Consider the following 26,350-nt stretch of genomic DNA (forward strand, 5'->3'; position numbering starts at 1 on the left):
ACTTGCCTGTGAAGCCTAAGGACCCACGTTCAAGTCTCCAGATCCCACGTAAGCCAGACACACAATGTGACACAAGCAGGCAAAGTCTCACGTGCACACAAGGTGATGCACACGTCTGGAGTTTGATTGCAGTGGCTGGAGGTCCTGGCATGCCAGTTTCTCTCTCTCTCTTGCATTATAAAAAGGCCAGTCTATTGGGCTTGCCTCAAAAAAAAAAAAAAAAAAAAAAAAAAAGAATATGACAGTTTTCATGTATCAGGCTCTAAGAATCTAGTTCTGATTTATTTAAATTGAAGACAGTTTCTGGGAAATGATCATGATTTTCATTTTGATCCAAACCCACAGAGAACATTGCAACAAATCTGTGTATGTAAGTCAGCATCATCTCCACCCGCATTAACAGAGCAACTTTAGAAAACCACATTGGCCTTATACTAAGCAGGATCCACAATTAAGCGCAGTGTGGCAAAGCTTTCAAGGCTGGTCTTGTAGGCACTGTGCACCTGCGCCTGCCTTATCTAACTGAAAATTGCCTTAACCATTGTCACACACTTTGCATCCTCCAAAGGCTTCATCTGGCTTCCTGGTTGCAGAAACTTCTTCATGGTGGGAAGGTTGCTGAGTCTGGTTTTCAGGGCCTGTGATACACAAATCATAGCCTTAGGTGGAGCAAAAGTAAACCCTATTATTTGTACAACCCTGCCAAAAAAAACAGTTGAGCCCCCTCCCATGCACCCCAGCACCAGTGTGGTGGCTAGAAACAGACCTCAGTGAGAATAAAAATGAGAAGGAGAGCATAAACTTGATCTCCAATATATCTTTAGGCCTCATTGTGTTCCAGCCATCCCTATTTTCTTCCTTAAATGGGCCTATAGACTGTTTCCTGTTTTATAATTAATTGAGGAAGAACAATTGGCCTATCAGATATCAATACACAGAGACACCCAAACAGGTGAGATGAAGACACAAGAAAATTGATTTACAAAGTATGATAGAAAAATAGAATTGAAAAACCTAGGTCCAGTCACTATCAGCTTTCACACTGAAGGAAAAAAGTGGGAGTTTGTCTTGGGAGAAACAGAGCGAGAGAGAGAAAGAAAAAAGCCAGGCCCAATGAGCCAATGGGTGTAATAGTGGCACATCTGTTATGGGGAAATCAACCACTCTCTAACTGCACTGGAGGCCCGCTCCATGGGAGGGAATACATGCCTGATACTGAAAACTTATGATGGGGGAAGTCATGAGCCCTAGGGGTGTAACACCTGCTGGTGTCTGGCTAAATACATATATTATTCTCACCAAACTGCCCACTAAGCACTTTTCTTAATTTTTATCCCATATATTAATGCTACTCTCACTTTTTGTTAGAAAAGCTTTGGGGGGAGGGAGTGTTTCGAGGTAGGGTCTCATTCTAGCTCAGGCTGCCCTGGAATTCACTATGTAGTCTCAGGGTGGCCTCAAACTCATGGAAATCCTCCTACCTCTGCCTCCTGAATGCTGGGACTAAAGGCATGCACTAACACATACAGCTAGAAAACCTTTTTTCAGATGGCAGTGACCTTGGGATGACTCAGAAGTCACCATGGTGCTGAAGAGAAGTGACAGAGGAATGCTCAGCACTGAAACATCTCTATCACACCTTCCAGGGCTCAGGGTGTGTTGTGGAAGAGGTGGCAGAAAGAATGTAGGAGCCAAAGGAAGGGTAGGACTGCTTACAATGCACTCTTCCAGATGCAAAATGGCCTGGATATCTATGACCTTGCAGTCCCTGGCACTACCTACACAAGACCATCATAATAGGAGGAAAAGATGATGACATCAAAATAAAAGAGAGACTGATTTAGAGGGGCAGGGGATATGATGGAGAGTGGAGTTGTGAAGGAGAAAGTAAGGGTGGAGGGAATTATCATGGTTTATTGTCTATAATTATAGAAGTTTTCAGTAATAAAAAAAATAGCTGGGTGTGGTGGTACATGCCTTTAATTCCAGCACTCGGGAGGCAGAGGTAGGAGGATCACTGTGAGTTCAAGGCCACCCTGAGACTACATAGTGAATCCCAGGTCAGCCTAGGCTACAGTGAAACCCTACCTCGAGAAACCAAAATAAATAAATAAATAAGTAAGTAATAAAGAGTAAAAGGCCAATGTACAGAGGAATACAATGTCTGATAGTAGACTCCCGAGCTGAATGAAGGAAATCAAATCAAGACCTCTTCAGATAGACTCAATATGGAAGGAGATGGGAACAGCTGTAATCAAGGGAATCCCAGAAAAGCCAGGATCAAACCAAGTGGAGTAAGAATCTAGGGAAAGAGATCTGAACCCTGAGTTCTTTTCATTATTCAAGACAGAATATACTTCTTGAGGTAGCATCTATTTCAAATGTCCTTACATAACAAGATTATTTTCATGTCTCAGAACCAGGGCCTAGGATCTCATTTTGGACATAGGGTATATTGGGAAGATGGGGGGCAGGGGGGGTGGACTCCCTATGTAGTCAGGAGGAAGCTCAAACTCTGAACACCACCAGCCCAATGGTCAAAATCCTGGATTCCATGATCAGAGATATTAGCTGCCTTCCTGAGAGTCTGAGACGCATCACCTTCAGCAGAGGGAAGTTCGCCAGAATGCCCGAGTCCAGCTCTTCCATGTGGTACAGAAGTTCAAGCAGGTGAACGTCAGCCTTGCTCAGCCTGTTGCCAACAAGGTAATCTTGTCCGTGGCCCTTCAACACCTGCAGAATTTGAGGAGTTAGGTCATGAACACAAACAGCCACAGATCAGAGGCCTTGCTTCTCCCTGAGCTGCTCCAATCAATTCTCCCCTCTCCGCTGCCTCTCTGGGTAGATGCGGAGCTCCACGCCATTGCCCAGGCCTCTGACTCGTGAGGGGCGGTGAGACATAGGAGTCTTCTTACCCTTCCATTTCAGGAAGCCATCCTTTCATACTTATTCTCACGTCTATATGACATTCACCTGTCCATCCGTCCTTACCTGCATTTTATACACGTATCTGGGCCTTGGCCCCAGCTGCACCATTTCTTTCCCCTCCTTCACCTACAGTAGGTGTGACCCTGATATTTGAGGGGGCCCCCACTACCTTCTCTATTTTCTTAGTGGGAACTGGCTTCACCTCTACGACAGTATCCTTCCTCTTGCCAATGCTCCCCATATCTTGGAAATGTCTCTGTGATCAAAAGAAAACTTGAAACCTGGGTGTGGTGGCGCACGCCTTTAATCCCAGCACTAGGGAGGCAGAGGTAGGAGGACTGCTGTGAGTTCAAGGCCACCCTGAGACTCCATAGTGAACTCCAGGTCAGCCTGAGCTAGAGTGAAACCCTAATTCAAAAAACCAACCAACCAACCAAACAATATATATATATAAAATGAGGAGTTCTTTTGAATGGTATAGTGACTTGTCAGATTAAAGATTTTCTGCAGATATTCACACTAGTTCATGACTCACTATATATTTATACCCTGTAGATGGATGTAATAACATGGCTGGACTTGTTCCTTTGGTTTTTATGTTTTTGCTTGTTTGTTTGCTTGTTCATTTTGGATAATCAAAAATAACCCTTCTGAGAAAACCTGGTGATGAATGCATGTCCTAATATAGTAAAAAAATAATAATAAAGTAAACTTGACCCGTTACCTCCTGTGCAACACTGGCTCAGACGCCTTACCTTGTGCTGTTATCTACTGTGGTGAAGTGTCTAGGGGTTGACTGCGGGTCTCCAGTTTATTTTTTTTTAGTATTTTATTTGACAGAGAAAGAGGGAGGGGAAAGAGAGAGAGAGAATGTGTGCACCAGGGCCTCCAGCCACTGCAAATGAACTCCAGATGCATGCGCTTCCTTATGCATCTGGCTAACGTGGGTCCTGGGGAATCAAACCTGGGTCCTTTTGGCTTTGCACGCAAATGCCTTAACAGTTAAACCTTCCCTCCATTCCTCCAGTTTATTTTTAAATACTAGAAGAAAAAAACAACCGTGTTTGATTGGTGGAAACAGCAGTGGGAGAGAAGGACCTAGATGGCACATAGTGCGTCAATTTTGCTTTCTTAGTGGAGGCTATCCATATGGTATTTCAACTTCCTCCAACTTTTCCCTTCCTTTGCTCTATCCTACTCCTCCTTCTCCCGTTCCTTCCCTCCTTTTGTTTTCTCTCTCTCCGTGTGTGTGTGTGTGTGTGTGTGTGTGTGTGTGTGTGTGTGTGTGTGTGAGAGAGAGAGAGAGAGAGAGAGGGAGGGAGAAAGGGTCTCATAGTCAAGGCTGGCTTCAAACTCATTATGTAGACTACACTAACCTCCTGATCCTCCTTGTCTTGACTTCTTTTTTTTTTTGATATTTTTTGTCCATTTTTATTTATTTATTTATTTGAGAGTGACAGAGAGACGGAGAGAGAGAGACAGATAGAGAGAGAATGGGTGCGCCAGGGCTTCCAGCCACTGCAAACGAACTCCAGACGCGTGCGCCCCCTTGTGCATCTGGCTAACGTGGGTCCTGGGGAACCGAGCCTCGAACCAGGGTCCTTAGGCTTCACAGGCAAGTGCTTAACTGCTAAGCCATCTCTCCATCCCTGTCTTGACTTCTTGAGTGCTGGTATTACAGGCATGTGCTATCATGCGCACCTCAATTGTTTTGATGTATGAAAGTCTATATTAAAAAATTTAGGGTAGGTAGAGAAAGGAAGGGAGAAAGATACTTAATAGTTTGATATTGTACATATGTAATTACAATGATTGTAATGGGAGGTAATATGATGGAGAATGGAATTTCAAATGGGAAAGTGTGGGGGTTGGAAGGGAGGGAATTACCATGGGATATATTTTATAATCATGGAAAATGTTAACAAAAATTTAAAAAAATTAGGGTATGCTGGACATGTTGGCACATGCCTTTAATCACAGCATTCAGGAGGCTGAGGTAAGAGGGTCGCTGTGAGTTTGAGGTCAGCCTAGGACTACATACTGAAACATAGGTCAGCCTGGGCTGGATCAAGACCCTACCTCGAAACTCCCTCAAAAATAAGGGTAATTGCTAATCTACCAAAAAAAAAAAAAAATTGAAATAATGAAGCAAAAAAAGAAAAGACACCCAATGGTACTACCAATTAGGCATAATATTTTGTCAAATATATTATCAGAGTATGGATACAAATAGAAGTATGAATGATTGTTTGACAAAAGAACAAAATATAGAAAATACAGGGCTGGAGAGATGGCTTAGTGGTTAAGCACTTGCCTGTGAAGCCCAAGTACTCTGGTTCGAGGCTCGATTCCCCAGGACCCACATAAGCCAGATACACAAGGCGGCACATGCATCTGGAGTTCGTTTGCAGTGGCTGGAGGCCCTCTCTTTCTCTTTCTCTCTCTCATTCTGCCTCTTTGTCTCTCTGTCTGTCGCTCTCAAATAAGTAAATAAAAATAAACAAAAGAACAAAATATAGCATCATATTGACACTGTAATTTACATTATTCACTGTAATTTACATTATTCACTTATATTCGTGGTGGCCTTTATCTTCATAGTAAAGATGACCTAAGTTTGATGGTGGGAAAGCTTGTCATGTGACCTGCCCTAAACTGTCAGCACCCCAAGCGTAGGAGGGAGACTCTGAGCTTATGATTATTACATATGTTGCTTTATCTCTCTGTGTGTGTGTGTGTGTGTGTGTGTGTGCGCGTGCGCGCGTGCACTCATCTGTGCATGCACGTGGGGGCCAGAGGACAGCCTCAGTGTCATCCTCAGACACCACCCACCTTTCTCTCACTGGACTGAAGCTCCCCAAGATGGCTAGACTGGCTGACCAGTGAGCTCCAGCCTCCCATCTTGGCTTCTCCAGTGCCAGGATTAACAGGTATGGGCCATCATGCTTGGCTCGGGCTCGCGTGCTTTCAAGGCAGGCACTTTACAGACTGAGCCATCTTCCCAGCCCCGACTATTTACATTCCTAATTGCTTGTCTTGTATCTGACACATAAGTATATTTGTGGAATGAAGTAATAACATAATGATAGGTAAGTGGAAAATAAATGTTTTTTTTTTTATCTTCTGTACGTCTTCTTTTCTCTCTCTCTCCATATGTATGTGTGTGTGTGTATATACATACATATATATATATATATATATATATATACATACAGATAGATATAGATATATATATATATATATATATATATATATATATATATATATATATATATATAGTATCCAAGGCTGACCTGGAATTCACTATGGAGTCTCAGGCTGGCCTCGAACTCACAGCGATCCTCCTACCTCTGCCTCTCAAGTGCTGGGATTAAAGGTGTGCACCAACACACCCAGCTCTTGGTTTATTTCTTTGTATTCAGTGTGATTTCAGGTAGTTTTGATCTTGAAATCTTGTCCCTTGTGTTTAAACATCTATTTCCTTATTTTTGTGCAACTTTCTTCAAAAATCTCAGCTCAATGTTGCTAAATTCTGCAAATCTTTCCCCCCCTTAACATTTCATCTATGTTTCCTCTCATCCTCTGCCAACATCATTGCGCAGACACTTTGCTCCAGTCTCCTAATGGGTCAGTGCTCCGAGCCTGCCCTCTGCTTGAGGATGGGATATTTTGTGATGAACTGCCTTCCTCTCTTGGGTGCTCTTAAGTCAAAAGATTATGGGGCTCTGCGTGAGGTAGCCCATCCTCTGATGTGGCTCAGCTGCTGGTACACTCCAATTCTAATCATGACTATGCCATTCTGTCAGACAGAATATTCTAGAGTGGGGGCTGGAGAGATGGCTTAGTGGTTAAGCGCTTGCCTGTGAAGCCTAAGGACCCTGGTTCGAGGCTCAGTTCCCCAGGTCCCACGTAAGCCTGATGCACAAGGGGGCGCACGCGTCTGGAGTTCGTTTGCAGTGGCTGGAGGCCCTGGCGCACCCACTCTCCTCTCTTTCTCTCTGCCTCTTTCTCTGTCTGTGGCTCTCAAATAAATCAATAAAAATTAAAAATAAACAATATTCTAGAGTGGGTCATAGTAAAACAAATTCTTTTGGAAAACAAATATTTGGTACAACTATATCAATGCCTTTTCACGTTCTACCTGTGAACAGTGCCTTGAGTGACAGGGCGCTAAGAGAATTCTCAAGGTCATTTGGAAACGAAGGTCAATGCTCCAAAAATGCCTTGTTGCTTTTTTTCCCCCCTCTTGTTATAGATTGGATATTTGTTTTCCTCCAAAATTAGTATGTTCTGATCCCAACCGTCCCTCCACATGATGCTGCTAGTAAGTGGGCTCTTTGGGGGGGAATTAGACCCTGGAGCTTGAGCTCTTGTAAATGGCATTCGTGCTGCAGTCATGGGTCCCTGAGAGTTCCTTTGTCCACCACTGAGGACATAACCAGACAATGAGCATCATGAGTCAAGAAGCAGGTCTCGCCGGGTGTGGTGGCGCACGCCTTTAATCCCAGCAATCGGAAGGCAGAGGTAGGAGGACTGCCATGAGTTCGAAGCCACCCTGAGACTACACAGTGAATTCCAGGTCAGCCTGGGCCCGAGTGAGACCCTACCTCAAAAAAACAAATCAAACAGCAACAAAAACAAGCAAACAAACAAAAATGAAGCAGGCCTTGCCACGGGCTTTGATAGTGTGCTTCTCAGTCCCTTGACATATGAGAAACATGCGTTATTGGGATCTGTGTGCTTGAATGTCTGTTGTCTAACCCACTCAGCCGTGGACATTTTTGTTTCATAAATTTTGATAAACTTTGAAGCATCTGTAAGGGCTGATGTGCCGTCTTAGGACTAAGGTACCCGGTAAACTACTGGTGCCGTTAATGGTGAGACAGCCGCCGCTTACCTTCTCAAAGGCGGGGAAATAACGGTTTCTTGCTTTCTCCTTGATCTGGGCAAGGCTCTTGTCTTTCTCTTCGGGGGAAAGGTATGGGTAATAAAGCACCAGCTCGTTCAGATCTAGTAGACCTTCTGAGTACATATCAATGCTGAAAAACAAAAGCAGGCATTCTACCAAATGCCTCTGGCTGGTGCACATCTTTAATGCCAGCACTCACTTGGGAGGCAAGAGGTAGGAGGGTCTATGAGTTAGAAGCCAGCCTGGGACTACAGAGTGAGTTCCTGGTCAGCCTAAGCTAGAGTGAGACCTTGCCTCGAAAAACAAACAAACAAACAAACAAATCCCTACTCCTGACCCACTTCAGCTTCAAGTCTTCCCAGGAAGGAAGACTCCTCAGGGTTGCTGCGCTCACAATGAGGGTTGTATGCAAGTTTGGGAGAGATGTGGTGTTTGAATAGAAAGCACCCACCAGTCTAGATCCTTGCACAGATTTGATAGGAAAAAAAGAACCTATACTATTGAGGAAAAGAAAAAAGGAAGGATGAGTCCAAGGTGACCTGAAGTCCTCTCCCCAGGAAACCAGTAACCCTGTACAGAAATAACAGCAAATTGACAATGGCAGTGTCCCAGGACCCCCTGAGGAGTGGGGCTTCCTTTTTGAAAGACTTGCTCACTTCATAAATAAATCGATAACCTCTGGCATCACCGGTCCTCCACGCAAAAGCAGGTAGCTTCTCTGGAAAACACCCGATGGGCCCCTCTTGACAGGCCTCAAGTGCTTCAGAACAGATCACCGGTCCAAGCCCCCGCCCAGATACAAACCAGAAGCCCAGGGCTGAATTGAGCTAATCTGGGTTTTAGCAAATCGTAGCGTACCACATGGAGGTCCTGCTGTGCCGACACAGCAAGCATTCAGATAGAAACTGATTGTGTTCTTACAGAAGGAAAAACTACGGCCGTGGGTGCTTTCAGCGGGCGGCAGTGTGAGCATTTACGCTCAAGGTCTCTGTGGCCGACGCCTCACTGACATTCAGCTTCCCAAGTTTATTGTATGTGAGACTGCATGTCAGCTGTGAAACGAGTCAAAAACATTTGGAATTTACATATAAAGGTACTCTGAGATTTCTAAATTTAACTGGCTATAAAATTACAACTGAGGGCTGGAGGGATGGCTTAGTGGTTAAGGCATTTGCCTGCAAAGCCAAAGGACCCAGGTTCAATTCCCCAGGACCCACGTTAGCCAGATACACAAGGGGGTGCACGTGTCTGGAGTTCGTTTGCAGTGGCTGGAGGCCCTGGAGCACCCATTCTCTCTCTCTCTCTCTCTGACTCTCTCAAATAAATAAATAAAACTTAGAAAAAACTACAACTGAAATAGATTACAAATCAACATGCAATATCTATGAGAATTACTTCTATGGAACCAGACAATATTATGAACTACAAAAAATGCTCCATATCAATTTGGAAGGTTATTATTAAATCTCTAGTAATTAAAAAAAGAAAAACCTAAAAGGTAGCAAAACAATTCACCTCTAATACCAGTTCTAATGATCTCATCTTAACTTACGATTACCTTTTTGTCATTGTTTTCGAGGTAGCCCTGGTTGACCTGGAATTCCCTCTGTAGTCCTAGCCTGGCCTTGAACTCATAACACTCCTCCTACCTCTGCCTCCCAAATGCTGGGATTAAAGGCGTGTGCCACCACGCCTGACAGATTAAAATAAATTTTAACAGCCTAAGGGCTAACAAATACTATTCAAATATTTAAATATTTGAATTCAAACCATAAACAGTTTTCCTTCTTCTGTTTGGATATTACAAGTAACGCAGCTATGAGCATTTCTGTACACTTCTTACTGAGGATGTATTTTAATTTTCTTGGAGGTATACCCAGTAGTGAAGCTGCAGGTTGTTGGCAGCTCTAGGTTTAATTTTTGAGAAGCAGCACACAGTTCCATAGCAGATTTTATTTTCAATCAAGCAGCTCTATTTGAAGAGAGTGGGGACCTCACTCTCAGCATTTGTAATTCTTTTTCAAAAATTTATTTTTATTTTTATTTATTTATTTGAGAGTGACAGAGAGAAAGAGGGAGAGAGAGAGAGAGGGAGAGAGAGAGAGAGAGAGAGAGAATGGGCATGCCAGGACCTCCAGCCCCTGCAAACAAACTCCAGATGTATGTGCCACATTGTGCATCTGGCTTACATGGGTCCTGGGGAATCCAACCTCGAACTGGCCTCAAACTGGGGTCCTTAGGTTTCACAGGCAAGCACTTAACCACTAAGCCATCTCTCCAGCCCCCAGCGTTTGTAAATCTGCCTTTTTTAGTTCTAGGTCTTGTGCTTCATGTAACCCTGGTATCTTGACACCAGACTCAATGAATCACCATCAGTGTGACCACATGAAGAACTCAGTGGTAACTTAGGTGCCTGGCTGTCTATCTTATAATTATCAGAACCAACTTCTATGGCTGCTTCTCTTTCCTGACACTCAAATGCCTCCCCTTGTCCCAAGTTATTGACTAACATCTTGCCTCTAAAGACTAAGTAGGGCTGGAGAGATGGTTAGTGGTTGAGGCACTTGCCTACGAACCCTAAAGACCAAGGTTCAATTCCCCAATACCCACATAGACAGATGTACAAGGTGGGGCATACGTCTGGAGTTCGTTTGCAGTGGCTGGAGGTCATGGCACACCCATACTCACTCTCTTTAATAAATAGTTTTTAAAAAAATCTATTTATAAAGATGACAAAAATAGAATCAGGATCCCATCATCATCTCCTGAATTCATACTTCCTGAGTTTTTGCAAATTTATGTCACTGTACGGACTTCTGACACAACACTTTCCTAAGCCCACCAAGACTACAATCTTCCCTCCTCTCTACACATGACACCTCCAGACTGAGGTCGGCATCTATGCCCAAGATCCACCACTCTGCTTCTGGCCATGAATCTTGCTGTAGCTCAGCTCGGTCAAGGCGGGTTCTAAATCTTTCCGGAGGACAGAAACTAGAACATACATGGCTCTCTCTTTGATGTCCTTTCCATAGAGGTTGTGTTTGGCAGCAATGTAGTTGAGAATGGCTTTGGTCTGCACCAGTTTCATCCCGTCCATCTCCACCATGGGCACTTGCTGGAACATCAAAACCCCGTCTTGTGGAAAGAAAAAGGTGAGTGAAATGTCAACGGTTAGACACATCCAAGATAAATAAATTAAAAAAATATATATATATATATACACACACACATATATAAATATATGTTATATATAAATATATATATATTATATATATATATATATTTGAAGGAATAGTGGAAGTAAAAGAAAAAAACTAATTACTTAGTAACTTTTCTTTTTTAAAGTATTTATTTATTTATTTTTATTTTTAGAGAGAGAGAGAGAGAGAGAGAGACAAGAAGAGAGAGAATTGTGTGCCAGGGCCTCAGCCACCGCAATCAAACTCCGGACCCTTGCGCCACCTAGTGGGCATATGCAACCTTGCGCTTGCCTCACCTTTGTGCGGCTGGCTAATGTGGGATCTGGAGATGGGTCCTTAGGCTTTGCAGGCAAATGCCTTAACCACTAAGCCATCTCACCAGCCCATAACATTTTTTTTAAAAAGTCTTATATATTTGCAAGCACAGAGAGAGATAAAGAGAGGGGGAGGAAGAGAGAATGGGTATGCCAGGGTCTCTAGCCATTGCATATATACAAACTCTAGACACACACACTACTTTGTGCATCTGGCTTTACGTGGGTACTGGGGAACAAAAACCAGGTCGTTAGGTATTGCAGGCAAGCCCCTTAACTGCTGAGCCATGTCTCCAGTCCACTTAATAATCTTTCAGTAAAATAGCATTTCTTTTTTGTTTTCCGTTTCCTTTTTGTCTTATCAGTCTTCTTTAATTTGGAACCTTTTATTTTCTTGATATTTTTATTGCCCATCCAAATAACGCTGTCCCTCATTGTGTGTGGGTGGGTGTGTCTTTGATTTCATCTTCATGTCTATTTTAGGAAAAAGTCCATGAAGGTACAAGAGGGCAGTCAGATAAGACCATTTAATGCAGGAAGTGCCCAAAGTCTCGGTCATGATATCAAGACCAGTTTACAGACATGCTTCTAGGTAGGTCCTCAGTGCGCTGATCAACTCACACCATGGGACAATGTGTTCTGGGTGACCCTGTGACCCTGACCCCCACACACTGGGCTTTTGCTTTCCCTCCTCATCCTCTCACATGGGGTTCCAGATAATTCAAGACAATCACATCGTTAATTCTGCGATGTCACCGGGGAGTTAGTTGGTTTGTAGAAGCTGTCAGAGAGAACTCAAGTGCTGGACTTGTTAGCTAAGTTGAACACCACCTAGTGAAGCGTGCCTGGGTGAGGGGCAGTGCAGGAAGCTTCAGTCCTGGTGCAGGAAGCATGAGGAAGGAAGGACAGGGCATTCACAGGGCCCTAGGGAGGATGGTTTCTAAGTAAATGCTAAGAGAAGGCTAAGAAATACACACACACACACACACACACACACACACACACACACACACACACACATACTTATGCATGTGTCTGGAGTTCGTTAGCAGCAGCTAGAGGCCCTGGTGCACCCATTCATTTTCTCTCTCTCTCTCTCTCTCTCTCTCTCACTCTCTCTCTCTCTCTCTCTGTGTGTGTGTGTGTGTGTCAGGTGTGGTGGGGCACACCTTTAATCCCAGCACTCAAGGGTCAAGATAGGAGGACTGCTGTGAGTTCAAGGCCACCCTGAGACTACATAGTGAATTCCAGGTCAGCCTGGGCTAGAGACCCTACCTTATAAAACCAAGAGAGAGAGAGAGAGAGAGAGAGAGAGAGAGAGAGAGAGAGACGCAGCCCTTTGTATTACTGAGATACGTGTCTCATCTGCTCAGGGAGACCCGTGCCTTACTTTACCACTCTTTCTCCATCCCCAGTGAACAGCATAATTGTACAAATAATGCTCGCTGTTCAAACCTTCTACTACGAACCCTATTAGGACACCTTTAGATATTTGTTCTTACCCTTTCTTAACTTCTCCAAGTCTTCCTTAGTTTTCAGAAATTTTTCTTCAAACTGGAAAGGAGAAGCAGTCAATGAGTCCATATGAATTAATTCCCTTGCATTTCAAGTCGGTCACTTTGACAGCTACTGTTTGTATATAATATTGAGGATACAAGACTTTTTTTCCCAAGTTCCTTCAATATTTCCTTATGTTGCAACTCTTTTTTTTTTTAATTTATTAGAGACAGGGAGGGAGAGAGCGAGAGAGCGAGAGAGAGAGAGAGAGAGAGAGAGAGAGAGAGAGAGAGAGAGAATGGGCATGCCAGGGCCTTTAGCCTCTGAAAACAAACTCCAGACACATGTGCCACCTTGTGCATCTGGCTTACGTGGGACCTGGGGAATTGAACTTGGGTCCTTAGACTTCACAGGCAAGTGCCTTAACCACTAAGCCATCTCTCTAGCTGTGAGATAAGACTTCTGCGTTCCATAAATGTACAGATCATGGCTATCTGGAAGTATATAGTAGATCTGTCAAGCAAGGTACCTAGGTCACAAAATGTGGCTGATCACATGGTAGTTCTCACTTCATCTCCATTATCATTCTGTTTTCATGATAAAGTCATGAGGGAGGAAAATGGCAGTGGAGGGAAGAGGGGGGTAATTTCTGCTAGCTATGGATGGATTTGTAATGCGCCAGGAAAGCCTATTTCCATGCGAGACCGGGAAGAACACCGTGTGTCTCCTATGGATTAAGACATGGGTCAGTTAATGGCTGCTCCTCATAGACCTCTGCCGGAATGCATATCACTTCTCTCCTCAGAAGCCCTGATAGATGAGTTCTTTCTGCAAGTAAAATTACCTGTCCTGGAAAATGTGGGGCACAGCTGGGTAGAATTCTTGATTTAAAAAGAAATTAAGGGCTGGAGAAGTGGCTTAGCAGTTAGGGCACTTGCCTATGAAGCCTAAGGACCCAGGTCCGACTCTCCAGGATCCGTGTAAGCCAGATGCACAAGGTGGCGCACGCATCTGGAGTTCATTTTGCAGCAGCTGGAAGCCCTGGTGCACCCATTCTCTCTCTCTGTCTCTCCTTCATAAATAAATAAATAAATAAAAATATAAAACAAAAAAGTAAGTTGATGTCTTCACTATTTTGGGGGGGCTGTCACTGAAATCTTTGGTTTCATATATGGCTGTGTAAGTTGAATGTCACCTTTTCAATGTAGTGCCTTCTTTTAGCTCGGGCACGCTTTTAATCCCAGCACTTGGGAGGCAGAGGTAGGAGGATCACAGTGAGTTTGAGGCTACCCTGAGACTACATAGTGAATTCCAGGACAGCCTGGGCCAGAGTGAGACCAAACCTTGAAAAACAAACAGAAAACTTAATAATAAGTAAATAAAATAAAAATAATGAGAAAAATTAAATCATGAAATTCTTGGTAGTAAAAAAGCCAGGTCTGTGGGGTTTTAACCTGCTCTGCAAGATGACTTCTTCCGTCTCAATAAGATCACACAGGATCATGCTTCAGACACAGTAAGTGCTGATAATTTTCCATGCATCTAATCCAGGGAAACACAGGGGTGGTGATGGTGGGTGATTATCACAAGAGGGTGACCAAGGTGATTAGGGGAGTGTGAGGCTGACTGTAAGGCTCCTGGGGATGTGTGGGGCTGTTAGGATGAGGCTTTGGGCACAGAGAACCCGCAAGGTCTGAACAGTGGGCTCCAGGACAGAGAAGCAGCAGCCCTGGACGTTGGCATGGCCACTTCCTTTCCCCCTGCGCCGAGCTCCCCTGTCCCAAGGCACACAAGGTTGGTTGGGAAACCAGATTACTCAGTTGTCCAAGGAAAACAACTAGAATGCCTCTTCAGGGCTTGTTTGCTTTATTAAATTGAAAAGGATCAAATGGCATAGGCCATGAACTCATGAAACAATTACGAAAAGGTGGGTATAGTAAGGCTTAAGTAAACACGTTGCTATGAGGCAGAGAGAGAGAAAGCACTAGAAGTTCTTCTAAAGGGACATGACCTTTTGATTTACGCCCCACCCCCCGCTTTTGGTCCTCTCTGAGGGACAAGTTCTAACAGTTTTCAGTTCTCCCTCCTCCGAGAACTCTCCACACAATAGTCTGGTCCTTCTGGTCAGAACCCAAGAAGCCTTTTTTCCCCAGTGACACCTTGAGAGAATAACACTCACCTGAATCAAAAGCTTCCCTCCCAAAGATTCCTGCCCAACCCCTTAGAAAACTGACTTTTTAGCCCTGTAAGAAAGCTTGATCCCCATCCTTCGTCGATGAGGAAGTTGCCCAGAGGCAAGCCTCTCTCTGTTTCCTGGCATCCCCACGCCCGCTCCACAAAATACACCCACAGGAAGGAATGCTTACCAGGAAGGGTGTCACTGTCTTGGGCCCACCCCTCATTTGTGGTGAGCATTTTCATTGTAGTTACATCCATTTCCTTATTGTGGACGCTTTAATTGTTTTAAAATTTATAACGTGTATAAGAAGAAAACTATAATGTTTCTCCGTACATATTCCTACCCACTCATCTTCTTGTGCAATAACTTGAAGGAAACCCCAAATATCATGCACACTCATCTCTCACATAATAATGTTCATCAACCACAGATGACAGACACAAAGGTGGTCTCAAAAGATCAGACTGGGGCTGGAGAGATGGCTTAGCGGTTAAGCGCTTGCCTGTGAAGCCTAAGGACCCTGGTTCAAGGCTTGGTTCCCCAGGTCCCACGTTAGCCAGATGCACAAGGGGGCGCACGTGTCTGGAGTTCGTTTGCAGTGGCTGGAAGCCCTGGCGCACCCATTCTCTCTCTCTCCCTCTATCTGTCTTTCTCTCTGTGTCTGTTGCTCTCAAATAAATAAATAAATATTAAAAAAAAATCAGACTGGGAGCTGGGCGTGGTGGCGCACGCCTTTAATCCCAGCACTCGGGAGGCAGAAGTAGGAGGATGGTCGTGAGTTCGAGGCCACCCTGAGACGGCATAATGAGTTCTAGGTCAGTCTGGGGTAGAGCAAGACCCTTCTTCAAAAAACAAAAACAAAAGAAGAAGAAAGCCCGGCAAACCACCAGGGACATGAGTAGAGTGGCGTCTCCCCCAGGTGAGCCTCAAGCAGCGCCCCCAGTTGTTGTCCCAGAAGGAAGGCATTACCCTCGCAGGAGGCAGTGCGTCAACGCAGGTTACTGAGCCCAAGACCTTCCGGGGAGACAGGACATGGAGGTGAAAGACACGGACACTGACAATCGTGAACCTGTGTAGGCCAACACTGTGTATGCGCTTGTGTCTGAGATGATAATGGAAAGTTTAAAGCTCTGGGTAGATGGGCCAGTGATTAAAGACACTCGCTTGCAAAGCCTTGCGGTCCAGGTTCAAAAGTCTCCAGTGCCCACGTAAAGCCAGAAGCACAAGGTGGCACAGGCCGCTACAGTTTGTTTGCAGAGGCAGGAGGCCCTGGGGTGCCCATCCCCTCCACCCTCTCTCTTTCTCTGTCTGTTAAGTAAATAAATTTAAAAAAATTTTAAAAACATTTAAATATATATATTTAACAGAAAAATTGTATACAATAAGGCTATATTAAAAAAATAGTTGAAAGCCGGACGTGGTGGCACACGCCTTTAATCCCAGCACTCGGGAGGCAGAGTTAGGAGGATCGCCGTGAGTTCGAGGCCAGCCTGAGACTACAAAGTGAATTCCAGGTCAGCCCGAGCTATAGTGAGACCTTGCCTTAAAAAACCAAAAAAAGGGCTGGAGAGGTGGCTTAGCGGTTAAGCGCTTGCCTGGGAAGACTAAGGACCCCAGTTCGAGGCTCGGTTCCCCAGGTCCCACGTTAGCCAGATGCACAAGGGGGCACATGCGTCTGGAGTTTGTTTGCAGAGGCTGGAAGCCCTGGCGTGCCCATTCTCTCCCTCTCCCTCTATCTGTCTTTCTCTCTGTGTCTGTCACTCTCAAATAAATAAATAAATAAAAATTTAAAAAAATTAAAAAAAAAAAAAGTCAAGACTGAAGAGACGGCTTAGCAGTTAAGGCATTTGTCTGCAAAGCCAAAGGACCTTAGTTTGATTCCCCAGGACCCAAGGAAGCTAAACACACAAGGTGGCACATGCACCTGGAATTCGTTCGCGGTGTGGCTGGAGACCCTGGCATGGCACGCCCATTCTCTCCCTCTCTCTCTCTCCTCTTTCTCTTGCACTCTCTCTCAAATAAATAAATATGTTTTTTTTTTTTAAAGTCTATTATAGTATGCTTTGTGAGCAGTTGGCCTTTGTTGCTGTAGCAAATACGGGAGATAATCAACTTAAAAAGAGGAAAGAGTTTATTTTGGCTCAGGTCAGAGGTTTCAGAGGCTTAAGTCCATGGTCAGTTGACTTCATTGATTTTGGACTTACCGTGGCATGTAATGGGGGGGGCAAACTGCTTACCTCATGGCTGCTGGAAGCAGAGAGACATGGCTGCAGACACAATGTCCCCTTTATTACCACACCACTAAGGGCCTAACTTCCTCCAACTAGGTCCCTCCTCTTAGAGGTGCCACTACAGCCAGCGGGTGGGGACCAAGCCTTTAGCCCATCTGCCTTTGGGAAACATTTCAGATTCAAATTATATCATAAAATGATGTCTTCTTAGGTTTGCTGGTCTCTCACTTTTCTCTCATTTATTTTTTTCCTGCTTTGAAGCCCAAATTATTCCATGTGGCTATGCATTTCTTCAATATTTTATTTTTATTTATTTATTTGAGAGAGTCAGAGAGAGAAAAAGAGGCAGAGGGAGAGAGAGAGGGGGAGAGAGAAAATGGGTGTAACCAGGGCCTCCAGCCACTGCAAACGAACTCCAGATGCGTGCGCCCCCTTGTGCATCTGGGGGAATCAAACCTGGGTCCTTAGGCTTCGCAGGCAAGCACTGTAAACACTAAGCCATCTTTCCAGCCCTATTCATTAAAAAAATTTTTTTTCTTGTTCATTATTTATTTATTTGAGAGTGACAGACACAGAGAGAAAGGCAGGTAGAAAGAGAAAGAGAGAGAATGGGCGCACCAGGGCCTCCAGCCACTGCAAACAAACTCCAGGCGCATGCGCCCCCTTGTGCATCTGGCTAACGTGGGTCCTGGGGAGTCAAGCCTTGAACTGGGGTCCTTAGGCTTCACAGGCAAGCGCTTAACCGCTAAGCCATCTCTCCAGCCCCCTATTCATTTTTTTTTTTTTTTTTTTTTTGATGCCTGCAATAATGTTCTGCTACAGCGACCTGGATTTCCAAAGCACCTTAGCCAAGGGTCACGTCCCAACCATGGCCCTTAAAGGTGGGAAGGAATGGATGTGTTAAGGAACACAAAAATGCCAGGTATCCATATTGTCCTGTGAGGTTCCTGCAAATGAGAACACACGTGGCTGCACCCCTTTGCTTTCCTTCTGTGTGGGGGCTGGTTAATCACCACAGTGCTTGGGCAAGTCAGGCTGGGCACCGTCTGTCCCAGCCGTTCCCTTCCTGCCCTGTCCGTAAGGCCCAACCCTGCTGAGGGAAGGTAAGGCCGGGTCTGTGGGTTGGATTTTGATGAAACTAGTGTGAGAACTTCCAGTTTCAGATGATTTAGCAAAGCCTAAAGCCAGATTGTATTTGCACACAACCTTATTCTGACATCTCTCAAGAATCAATGCATACACGATTTTTGTGTCACCAGCTAGGGTAACATATAAGATAAAGCATCACTTTTGAAAACAGAAGTGTATCAGCTGAGCTGACTCGCTGCAAAATGTATGGTTGGCAAGCCAGCTGCTGGTTTACTTGACAGAGAACACTGGTTAGAAGCCCTGTCCCACGTCCTGAACTTCACTACCTTGTTAGGAAAAATTTTCTATTTTTACTTTTTGTTGTTGTTTTGAGGCAGGGTCTTGCTCTAGCCCAGGCTGACCTGGAATTCACTGTGTAGTTTCAGGCTGGCCTCAAACTCAGGACGATCCTCCTATCTCTGCCTCCAAGAGCTAGGATTAAAGGTGTGTACCACCACACCAGCTTAAAAAAAGAAAAAGAGTGTATGTATATGTATATATAGAGAGATAGATGTCTCTATCTATCTATCTATCTATCTATCTATCTATCTAAATTTATTTAAGAGAGAGATACAGGTACAGAGAGGTAGACAGAGAGAAAATGGGTGCACCAGGGCCTTCAATCACTGCAAATGAACTCCACGTGCATGCACCACCATATGCATCTGGTTTATGTGGATTCTGGGGAATTGAATCTGGGTCCTTATGCTTTGCAGGCAAGCACCTTAACAGCTAAGCCATCCCTCCAGCCATTATTATCATTATTATTATTATTATTATTTTGGTTTTTCAAGGTAGGTTCTTACTCTGGCCCAGGCTGACCTGGAATTCACTATGGAGTCTCAGGGTAGCCTCGAACTCACAACGATCCTCCTACCTCTGCCTTCCGAGTGCTGGGATTAAAGGCGTGCGCCACCACGCCCGGCCCTTATTATTATTATTTTTAACACAACAAGCAGCTTGGAGTGGTGGCACAATCTCACCACTAAGGAGGCAGAGGTAGGAGGATCGTCTTGAGTTAGAGGCCAGCTGGGGCTGCAGGGTGATTTCCAGGTCAGCCTGGGCTGGAGGTACACCCTACTGCAAAACAAACAAACACCAGAAAAAGATAACGGGGTAGGAGAGATGGCTCTGCGGTTAAAGATACTTGCTTGTGGAGCCTGATGGCCTTGGTTTGATTTCCCAGTCCCAGGTAAAGCCATGCTCTGGAGTTAGCTTGCGGTGACAGGAAGCCCTGGCACGCCCATATTCTTTTTCTCTTTCTTTCTCAAATAGATACATAAGTAAATTACCAATGTGTTCATTTTCAATGGTCATGGGAATTCTTTTGACTTCCCTCTCATGATTATTTTTAATTTGCTTCTATTTTTGTCTGAATGGCATAGTTTTTTTTTCTATTTTTATTTAAATACAAATCTAAATGTCAACAAATTTTTGATAACTTGATTACATTTATTTTTGTTTATTTTTTATCTATTTATTTGAGAGTGACAGACAGAGAGAGAAAGAGGGAGAGAGAGAGAGAGAGAATGGGCTCGCCAGGGCCTCCAGCCACTGCAAACGAACTCCAGACGCGCGCAGCCCCTTGTGCATCTGACTAACGTGGGTCCTGGGGAATCGAATCTCGAACCGGGGTCCTTAGGCTTCACAGGCAAGCACTTAACCACTCAGTCATCTCTCCAGCCTGATTACATTTATTTTAATACCTATGATTTCTGATGAAAATATTAACTTATTAGGACAAGTTTGTGAGCCACTTAATAATTGGCAATTTTTATTTGAGGCTCAAGTGTTAACAGGTTTAATAAGAAATATTACATAGCTTATGGGAGAAAATTATTTGATACAATCAACTTCAGGCCCGGTTTAAAGTGACCCAACACAGAACCTACCTCTACCCCAGCTGCAGCCAAGAGCCAGCGGACGCACTCCATTCTCCCCCGACCATCGAAATAGTGAAGGATGGGCTTCCCTGCCATGGTAGCAGTTTCTTGTTTTATTTTTTTCTTTTTTTTCCTAAATGGGAATGAATGAATAAATGAATGAACAAACAAACCATGCTGTCACAGCATCTAATTTATGGAGGCTGGAGAGATGGCTCAGCAGTTAAAGGCACTTTCTTGGAAAGCCTGCCGACCCAGGCTTCCATGTAAAACCCTGCTTCTAGAGTTTGTTTGCAGTGGCAAGAGGCAATGGCTTGCCCATACTCACACTCACTTTCTCTCTTGCTCTCTCTCTCTCTCACTCTCATACACACACACACATGCTCACACGCACTCTCACTCTTTGTCCACAAATGAATAAAATATTTCATGGTGGCGCACGCCTTTAACCCCAGCACTCAGGAGGCAGAGGTAGGAGGATCGCCATGAGTTTGAGGCCACCCTGAGACAACGTAGTGAATTGCAGGTCAGTCTGAGCTACAGTGAGACCCTACCTCAAAAAAACCCATAGTAATAGTACGATTTATAATGGACAGTGGAACAGCGGTAGTTACACTGAACAAGTGCATGGCTTTGGAGATCATCCTGGAGTATACGCCTCCATCCAAATTGCCACATGAAACACAGTTTATTACCCATCAGGAACCATCTTCAGATTGCCCCAAACCAGTCTCATGTAATCAGTGGTTAAACTGTTTTTAGCAGGCTTTAGGTAAGGGCAGGTGGTGGTAACTGATGTACGGGAGAGAGTTGGAAAGCAATGAAATAAGCTGAGTGTGGTGGTGCGCATCTTTAGTCCCAGTACCCAGTAGGCAGAAGTAGGAGTTCGAGGCCAGCCTGAGACTACTACCGAGTGAGTTCTGGGCCAGCCTCAGCTAGAGTGAGACCCTACCTGAAAGAAACTAAACAAAACGAACAAACAAAAACCAACCAAACAAAAATCTAATGAAATAAGGCAACTAAAATATATTGTTGGGGCTGGAGAGTTGGCTTAGTCGTAAAAGCGCTTGCCAGCAAAGCCAAAGGACCCAGGTTCAATTCCCCAGGACCCACGTAAGCCAGATGCACAAGGTGGTGCACATGTCTGGAGTTCGTTTGCGGTGGCTGGATCAAGCCCACTGTTTGCACTTGTTAGGCAAGCACTGAACTATGAACAACGCTCCAGCCCTAGTCTCTCTTGGTACACGAAGTCTTTCATATTCATAACCACGACGTGAACTCATGGCTGTCATCTGCCCTTTTCAGTTAAAGACACAAACCCTCAAATCATTTAATGCAGTGTCCACAATCATGGCAAATGAAGGAATGAAAGCTGGACATGGTAGTGCACGCCTTTAATCCCAGCACTTGGGAGACAAAGGGAGGAGGATTGCCATAAGTCCGAGGCTACCCTGAGACTACATAGTGAATTCTAGGTCAGTCTGGGCTAGAGTGAGATGCTACCATGAAAATAAGAAAGAAAAAAAAAAAAAAAAGAATCAAGGACATGAATAATCAAAATGACCCGTATAAACATGGGTCTGAAGCCGGGCGTGGTGGCACATGCCTTTAGTCCCAGCACTCGGGAGGCAGAGGTAGGAAGATTGCCGTGAGTTCGAGGCCCCCCTGAGACTCCATAGTGAATTCCAGGTCAGTCTGGACTAAAGTGAGACCCTACCTTGAAAAATCAAAACCAAACCAAAACAAAACAAAACAAAAAACAACCGAGGGTCTGTGTCCTCACAGGGCAAGGCTCTGGGAACTTAGGTTCTTGAACCCAGTGAGGTCACTGACAGCAAGGGCCAGAAGATAGCAGTCCCTATTAAGCCTTTTGGTTGTTAGGCTGCATTTGGTCAAAAGCAGAAATTGAGGGCTGGAGAGATGGCCTTAGCAGTTACAGGCACTTACTTTCAAAGCCTGATGGCCTGGGTTCAATTCCCCAGTATCCACGTAAAGCCAGATGCAGAAAGTGATACATGCATCTGGAGTTCATTTGCAGTTACAGGAGGTCCGGGTGCACCCATTCTTTCCTTCTCTCTCTCTCTCTCTGTCTCTCACTCAAAGAAATAAATAGATTTTTTTTAAAGTAGTGATTAGGCCTCAAAAAATCACTCAGCTATACCTCAAACCATCCATTCTCTCCTCCCGCTGTGGACAAGGGATGGCAAGAATAACCCGGTTGTAGCTTGTGGTGGTTTGAATGGAACAGGTGGCCCCCAATATATTTAGTTGTTTGTAGTTTGCATCTGTAGCCACCTGCTGGAGGCGATGTCACTGGGTGATCTTAAGGTGTGGTGGTGGGTTTCAGGTTTCAATCTAAAGATATGCAAAGTGTGCCTAGCTGGAGTTTCTGAAGTGTGCTGTGTGGCTTTTTGGCTTTTGGCTTGTGCTTCTTCTCTCTCTCTCTCTCTCTCTCTCTCTCTCTCTCTCTCTCTCTCTCTCGGCTTGGTCCTGTGAAGGCAGGCCAGCTTCTTCTGCCATTATGGAACTTCCCTTGGATCTGTAAGCTTCAATAAATCTCTACCTCCATAACTGTACCTGGTCTGGAAGTTTATCTCAGCAAACCTGAATCTGTCTGCTACATAGCTCAAGATTCGAATTCTGTCCACAGGCAAGGGTGCTGATTCCTGCTTCCTTAGAGTGCAGCTCTGACCTGGGCATTCAAATTCCAAACCAACCAAGCACAGATGTATGATTGAATTCACTGTACCTTATAATGACACCAAGCCCACAGCTGTTCTATGTTTGCCACTTGTGCGGTATTATCACAAGTTCACCTTCATTTTGTTCCAGAGAGAAATCACTTCATGGGACCTCTACTGCTATTTTTTTTTTTTTTTTTTTTGGTTTTTTGAGACAGGGTCTCACTCTAGCCCAGGCTGACCTGGAATTCACTCTGTAGTCTCAGGGTGGCCTTGAACTCACAGCAATCCTCCTACCTCTGCCTCCCGAGTGCTGGGATTAAAGGCATGCGTCACCACACCCAACTTATTTTTTTTTATTTAAAAAATATTTTATATTTATTTATTTGACAGAGAAAGGGGGCCGGGGAGGGGTTGGGGGAGAATGGGCCTGCCAGGGCCTGTAGCCACTGCAAACAAACTCCAGAGAATGCAGAGCAGTGACTCCTGGGACAGACCTGACTCGGAGAATCGTGGGTGAACACAGAAGCTTACTGGACTCATAGAAAGCAGGAGCACTAATGCTGCAACTTGGGGAAAAACAGTAATATATATATTTTTCTATCCAAACACAAAGGTCTATTTTATTTTATTTGTTGGTTTTTTTTTAATTTAAAAAAAAATTTTTTTTTAAATTTTATTTATTTGAGAGCGACAGACACAGAGAGAAAGACAGATAGAGAGAGAGAGAGAGAGAATGGGCGCGCCAGGGCTTCCAGCCTCTGCAAACGAACTCCAGACGCGTGCGCCCCCTTGTGCATCTGGCTAACGTGGGACCTGGGGAACCGAGCCTCGAACCGGGGTCCTTAGGTTTCACAGGCAAGCTCTTAACCGCTAAGCCATCTCTCCAGCCCTTATTTGTTGTTTTTTGAACATTGCATTTCTCTTCACAAAGCTTCCTGTTCTTGTTGATTTCTTTTGTCTTTACCCACAGGTGTATTTGAGGGCTTGATGGACTTTCTTCCCAAAAGATGGATGAGCTTACCTTAATGCAGAAAGTCCCGGAAACCGAAGCAGTTCCAGACATTGCCCCCAGCAGAAAACCTTGGAGGCAGCTCCTCAGTGAAAGATCCAACAAACCAGACTTTGTTCCAGCTCAGTTACTTGTCTAGCCCCCCGCACTGCACCCCTTTCCTGACTATTTCCTCCAGTAGCTCCCTGGTAGGCTGAGCCCCGTTTCCTGCTGGGTGCTGAGGGCCCCTCGCTGTGCTTCAGCAGCAGTCTGTTGAGATCTAGTCTCCTTTGCTTTTCTCTTTCACTTTCCTCACAGTATTTACAAATAAATGCGTGTGACCTGAACTTCAGATATCAAAATGTTCTAAACATCCACACTTGAGATGTGGAACTAAAAACTCTAAACTTTATAAGGTATATAAAACCCATTGGAAATATACTTAAGTCGTCATTCTTGTAACTGTAGATTGTGTGTGTTGGATTTTTTTTTTTTTTTTTTTTGAAGTAGGGTCTCGCTCTAGCCCAGGCTGGCCTGGAATTCACTATGTAGTCCCAAGATGGCCTTGAACTCATGGCGATCCTCCTACGTCTGCCTCCCAAGTGTTGGGATTAAAGGCGTGCGCCACCACACCGGGTTTGTGTTGGATTTTTTAACCAAGGAAATGAATATGGCATAATTCAGCAGGAAAAAAGGGAGAGGAAAGTTCACACCGGTTGAGTTGAGTTTGTGAGGGACACAGAGCCAAGTGATTTCAATTTGCACTAAGTTCCATTAGCCACTGATGAAAGATGATGTTGTAAAGGGAAATTGATCTTTACCTTATATAATACTTTATCATAACGCTCTTTACTGTAAGTAACTTTCTCCCGGTTCCGCATACAAGGCGTCTGAGACCAAGAAGTAAGCGACTGCACGGCTTTATGGAGTCAGCAGCAAATGCTCCCAAGAGAGGATGATCTGACAAGATCCAGTTTGAGTTCCTCATTCTCATTCAGGACCGAGTTGTAACTCTCTCCTCCACAACCGCCCTGGGAACATCTCCTGGCATCCCCTTTACAGAGGAGTCCTGGATGTTGGCAGAGAACCAACTCGCGCATGCTCTCACACTGGGTGTTATGAACCTGATCTCCTAGCTTCAGGTCGGGATTTTTTTTCACACTCCACCCTGGCACCAGGTGCTGTTCTCTGAGGACCTGCTCCATGTTCTCCCAGGCAGACCCATGCAGCCCAGCGAAGGTTAGATGGGGCGCAGTAAGTTTATGGGTGCCTTCCTGAGAGCAATTTTTTCTGACTTTCAGGGGGAGAAAAAAATTGTTCAAAGTGTTGCTTGGAGTACATTTTCTAACCCTTATCTGCTTTCTTCCTCTTCAAATCTCATCCAAACGTTACTCTATGCAGCATCTTGCCAGCAGACTTTTTATTTTTTTTCAAACGTTATCTATACAATATCCTTTCTCATAGTTTTATTTCCTAGGAGTAATTGTAGAACCTTGTTACTTTGATGTCTGGAATTTAAAGAATCTCACAGTCTGTTTTGTAACACCTCTCTTCCCCCACGGTGTTGATATTTATTTCAGGGCGTTGTTGACTTTGACATTCTAAATCCAGTGACCTGTGCGATCCGGCGGCGGTGAGTTCACTTTTCAAGCATTAGCTCTGAGCTTCGGTGCTTGTCCTGGCCTCCCAGCCAGACTCCGGGCTGAGAGCCAGTGGGAAGTCAAGCTGGGGAGCGCAGCCCTCGCCCCGCTGACATTGGTTAACATTGTGTGGAGACGATTTTGCTTATCAGGACCTAAGCATGGGGAAAAGACACTAACAGAGGCCAGAGATCCCTCTAAACATCATCCCAAAAGATGCCCAGAAAGGGTGATAAAATCCAAAGCCCGGTGGTGGGGGAGGGAGAGACTGGAAGGACAGCTTAGCGGTTAAGGCCTGTGAAGCCTAAGGACCCAGGTTTGATTCCCCAGGACCCATGTAAGCCAGGTGCACAAGGTGAGGGATGCGTCTGGAGTTTGTTTGCAGTGGCTGGAGGCCCTGCCGCCACCCATTTAGCTTAGTGGTTAAGGCATTTGCTTGTGAAGCCTATGGACCCAGGTTTGATTCCCCAGGACCCATGTAAGCCAGTTGTACAAGGTGTTGCATGCGTCTGGAGTTCCTTTGCAGTGGCTGGAGGCCCTGGAGCCACCCATTCTGTCTGTCTGTCTGTGTGTGTGTGTCTCTCTCTCTCTCTGCCTCTCTCAAATAAATAAATAAAACTTAAAAAAAAAATCAAGGTCGGGTGTAGTGGCATATACGTTTAATCCCAGCACTCAGGAGGCAGAGGTAGGAGGATCACTATGAGTTCAAGGCCACCCTGAGACTACAGAGTGAGTTCCAGGTCAGCTTGAGCTAGAATGAGACCCT

General features: G+C 44.8%; 1 protein-coding gene across 1 annotated transcript in view; it reads right to left on the bottom strand.

Moving 5' to 3' along the window:
* Positions 1-292: 292 nt before the first annotated feature.
* The window catches only part of LOC101601760 (glutathione S-transferase A3-like), a 28,130-nt gene continuing 2,072 nt past the window's right edge, over positions 293-26,350 (bottom strand). The window contains exons 2-7 of the mRNA XM_045157264.1: positions 20,282-20,405; positions 12,857-12,908; positions 10,843-10,975; positions 7,826-7,967; positions 2,602-2,733; positions 293-638 (exon numbers count right to left, since the gene is read on the bottom strand). Coding sequence (XP_045013199.1) covers positions 519-638; positions 2,602-2,733; positions 7,826-7,967; positions 10,843-10,975; positions 12,857-12,908; positions 20,282-20,368 — 666 coding nt within the window. The 5' untranslated portion in view covers positions 20,369-20,405 and the 3' untranslated portion in view covers positions 293-518. The remainder of the gene's footprint in view (positions 639-2,601; positions 2,734-7,825; positions 7,968-10,842; positions 10,976-12,856; positions 12,909-20,281; positions 20,406-26,350) is intronic.

Source organism: Jaculus jaculus, chromosome 8 (genome assembly GCF_020740685.1).
Source record: "Jaculus jaculus isolate mJacJac1 chromosome 8, mJacJac1.mat.Y.cur, whole genome shotgun sequence".
NCBI classification, from domain to species: Eukaryota; Metazoa; Chordata; class Mammalia; order Rodentia; family Dipodidae; genus Jaculus; species Jaculus jaculus.